This window comes from Coccinella septempunctata, chromosome 5 (genome assembly GCF_907165205.1).
Source record: "Coccinella septempunctata chromosome 5, icCocSept1.1, whole genome shotgun sequence".
Taxonomy (NCBI): Eukaryota; Metazoa; Arthropoda; class Insecta; order Coleoptera; family Coccinellidae; genus Coccinella; species Coccinella septempunctata.
In genome coordinates, this window is record NC_058193.1 from 13,029,800 (window position 1) to 13,033,829 (window position 4,030).

The window sequence follows — 4,030 nt, forward strand, 5'->3', positions numbered from 1 at the left end:
CAAGGGTTGTAGCACACCATGATTGACAGCGAAGAAAATGTCTATTTTTAACGCAACTACGGGATCTCACTGACTACGTGCGGTATCTCTTATTCTCTGCCCCAAGGGTTATAGCACACCATGATTGACAGAAAAGAAGAGATTTCGGATTTAACACTTATGACGCGGAACGCGGACAGGGTAAAGAACGATAAAATACAACAGGAAACGATACAGTACAGCAGTGTCAAAGTTAAAGAAGTAACGGCGTAGGTCTAACAAAGAAACTGAACGGTACAGACGGGGACCTACCTCCTTTGTTTCAAGCACTCGAAACTCAAAGGATTTAAAAGAAAAAAAACTTAACTCTAAGCACTGATGCAAATATCACAAAATGATTATCTTCAACGGCGAAAGTAATACGGAAAATCAACTGAATTTATAACAGAAGTTAGAAACCACGTTAGAAAGCGAAATGTACTCAAGCGAAAGGAAAGCACTGAAGTAAAATTCAAAAGTCAGCCGAAGAACTGAAGTAACAGTCGAAAAGTCGAAAAGTGACCGTCGCGGGGGAAAATCTGCCTTTATAGGCATATCCCCTCTCACGGCAAAAATCTGAAAATTCCAGAATGCGACAAGAATGAAAAACGTCGTCAGCTCCGGTTTATCGCATATCAACAGATGAAAAACGTCGAAATCTTCAGCGGCATGTAAGAAAAACAACGTGAAATACAGATAAGCGGTTTTTTACATTTACTCTGCCTGTCGGAATGAACGTACGGAATATTCGAGAATTAAAATATTTTCAAAGACGGAAATCTAAAACGAAAGAAATGCACTAAGATGAACTCCAATTTTCCTCAGAAAACTGGGGTTCATCACACCCCCTCCATCTCGGAAGAAATTAACTTACGATGAAATAGTGAGTTTAATTTCACGACTCTATCTACCCCTAGAAATAATGACCTTACTTTCGCGCGCGCCACCTATATACTCGTGACCAGTTTACAATAGCTGTATTCGATAGTACTTATCTTCTCTATGGTTGGAATGGTAGTTCCAATGCGCACGCAGAAACGTCAGCGTCAGTCATTTCGGCGCAGGTCTCCGCCATCTTGTCAAAGAATTTTGTTCAGCGTTCCGTGCGTGGATGTTCAATTATTATAGTGGAAAATCTTCTTTCTCCATGTGGAAATTCATCTTCATCGCGGGTCGGAAGCGTGCCATGCTTCATCCCTCCGGTGAGTACCTAATTTAACTGTGTTTGGCGGGTGTTTGAATTCCATCGTGGTTTTGTAGGTTACCCAGGAATCGTGGGAGCTGCGACAGGTGGAAAGCCTCCAACAGCTCGACGTGGGGGCTCAATGGACTGGTGTGACCCGGCTGTACGGACGCTGAGACTCTCGGATCCGGTATGAGACTTGCAGGTGGGTAATTTCTAACAATAAACTCTCCGATCTTCATCGTTCCTCGTGGTCAACTTTTCTTCTTGGAACGGTTTTTCTCTGTACTCTGTTTTCAGGTAGACGGTGTTTTCTTCAGGTAAACAGTGTTAAATTGACGGTACAGTAATTTCGATTCGGTTCAGGACAGAAATTGGTTAGATCTATTGGATTAATAGACGGATATACTCAGTTGTAATGTGAAACAGTATCCTTTATTGGTATTCCTTACATAAATAACAGATTTTTCGGACAGTTTTAACAGGTTTGGTTTATAATTGCATGCTGAACGGATGAAAATCTGTAGATACGGTATTTCGGTCAACGGTGGTGCCTGTACGGAATTTGAACGGAATTGTTACGGTGTAATCGGTTATAACTAAGTTAGTGACGGGCTTCAGTTGTACGTGATTTCTCCTTGCTATTGTCCTTGGCCTCACGGAGTTCTCGACATCTTGGACAGGCACGGAGGGCTAACTCCCTACTGGTTGGCATGCGGAACTTGTTCGATTTCTTCCGGGGCGGTTCGGATTGGGTGGATGCGCTGGGGATATCACATTGGACGGCAGCCTCGCGTTGACGGTGATGAGACTGACAAGTACAATTTCTGGTTAATGTACCTAGCAGGCCGCAACTGCTGCAGAAGAGAATCGGGGTACCGGTGCAGTGTGCTCGACTGTGCTCCCCTTGGCCACATCTCCAACACATATTAGGGCGAAGCTCTAAGTAGACATTGGGCCCCATTGTGCCAACTGTACGTACTCTGGCTGGAATCTTGGTTGTTATTTGAGCTGGACGGTTGTTGTGTCGATGGATGTCATGTTGACGATTATCCGGTTGTTTGGAAATCTTCCCCTTGTTTATGAAATAACGTTTATCTTGCTTATTTCTCTTTTCAGCTGGAATGTCTATTTCCATTGCATTCTGCCTCTGAGTCGGAACAGCCGCCTGTTGTAGTTCCTGCTTCCTGGGTGATGATGTGGAACGGTCAGTGACAGCGGAAGAGGTGTTTGGTTTGGGGCGACCAAATGCTTTGAGTGCCCCCAACGGCAACGGCACAGGACGGGGAGGAGATTCCGGTTCCTGGTCTTTTAATGGCTCGACAAGACCCAGCTCCTCGTCCAGTCGTTCCAGAAAGTCTGAGTCGCTCATGTTGCAGTCGTCAGACGGTATTCTGAAAAGAGGTAAGATCATTATTACCTGGTGTTTTCATTTCTATACGGTGAAATTTATCTTTTTTTTTTTTTTCAGGAAGATAAGTCTTACGGTTTCAATCCACTGGCACCCAGAGACGGTGGGCAGTGCCGGAGGGAAACCTGAGCTTCAGCCGGAGCCGGCGTCTGCCCTTGACGGTGGTTGGTATCAGGGCGATGACCTCAGTCCGAAGACTGGGTGACCACAGACGGGGGTTCGGTTGAGCCTGGATTTTGGATGCTAGTCTTGACGGCAAAATCAGTGTCTTCCCTGGTGCTGGCGGTTCCTGTGGGACGGGAGACAGTTGGGGTGGTGGCGTTAACGGAGCAATTGGTGGAAGTGGTGCTGGTCTCAGTGTGGACACCGGTATCAGTGGGGGTGGCTGAGCTACGGTTTCAACTAACAGGACGGTATCGGTTCCAGGCCACTCCCACTGTGCAGCAGGTCTCCGGTGGGACGGGTTATCCTGGAGCAAACCTTCGATATACCATCGGACGGGGAATCTCAACCGCTCCATCTCCGCACGGTATTTGTCGTCCAGGGATGAGGCCCAATGCTGTTCCTCCTCACCCTGACGGCACGGTAATCCGGTCGCCACCTCTACGGCCACTAACCCCAACGCCCACAGGTCGACGGACGTGTCATACGGCTCTAGCCTGCGCTGTTCCGGTGCCCAGTACACCATGGTTCCTGCTGGCTCGGTGAGCAGGGGTCGGGTGGTGGTAAGTGTTTCGGCCAACCCAAAATCTGCCAGCAGGAATCGGCACCGGCGGCGTAAGATATTGGCTGGCTTGATGTCTCGGTGTACTATTTGCCGACGATGACACTCCGTCACGGCTGCTGCTAACTGCCGCATCACGCGGAAGAACCGAGACGGCTGGTTCCTCGGCCCTTCTCGACGCAGGAAGGCATTTAGGTCCTCGTCGCACAGAGGCATTACCATAAAAAGGTAGTCTCCCTCTATGATGGCCTCTTGCAGGGGTATTATATTTGTATGTTCTAGGGACCTGAGTATGTCGACTTCCTGGATGGCGTGGTGAGTCAACATAGTCCTTTTCACCGCCACTGCTTGGCCGTGTCGTTGGCCTCTATAGACACGCCCAAAGCTGCCTTCTCCCAAGATCTCCCCCAGGTGTAAATGTTCCATCTGAAACATGTTAACTAGACACCTTTTGTCTTACGGAACACTGGTCCTGGTTGGCCGAGCAACTACAGTTATTCAGATCAACATGTAAACGGAAAATAATAATATAATCGGTAACGGAAAAATTATATACATATGTATATTCGGTAACGGAAAAATAATATATATTCGGTAACAAAAAAAAAAATAACGGATTTCCTCCTTTCAGAGGTTATTTCTATAGAACGGTTAACGGATCATGTCAATAATATTATTATGCATGAAATGGTTT

The 4,030-nt window shown here is 46.9% G+C and overlaps 2 protein-coding genes across 2 annotated transcripts; both read right to left on the reverse strand.

Moving 5' to 3' along the window:
• Positions 1–1,699: 1,699 nt before the first annotated feature.
• LOC123313536 lies at positions 1,700–2,692 on the reverse strand. The gene is made up of 2 exons (XM_044898460.1): positions 2,688–2,692; positions 1,700–2,595 (listed from the first exon to the last, which is right to left on the reverse strand). Exon 2 carries the CDS (start codon positions 2,571–2,573, stop codon positions 1,806–1,808), a length of 768 nt encoding a protein of 255 aa, XP_044754395.1. The 5' UTR covers positions 2,574–2,595; positions 2,688–2,692; the 3' UTR covers positions 1,700–1,805.
• Positions 2,692–3,771, reverse strand: LOC123314017 (cell division control protein 2 homolog 3-like). Its single transcript, XM_044899129.1, has one exon. It carries the CDS (start codon positions 3,769–3,771, stop codon positions 2,692–2,694), a length of 1,080 nt encoding a protein of 359 aa, XP_044755064.1.
• Between the last annotated feature and the right edge of the window lie 259 nt (positions 3,772–4,030).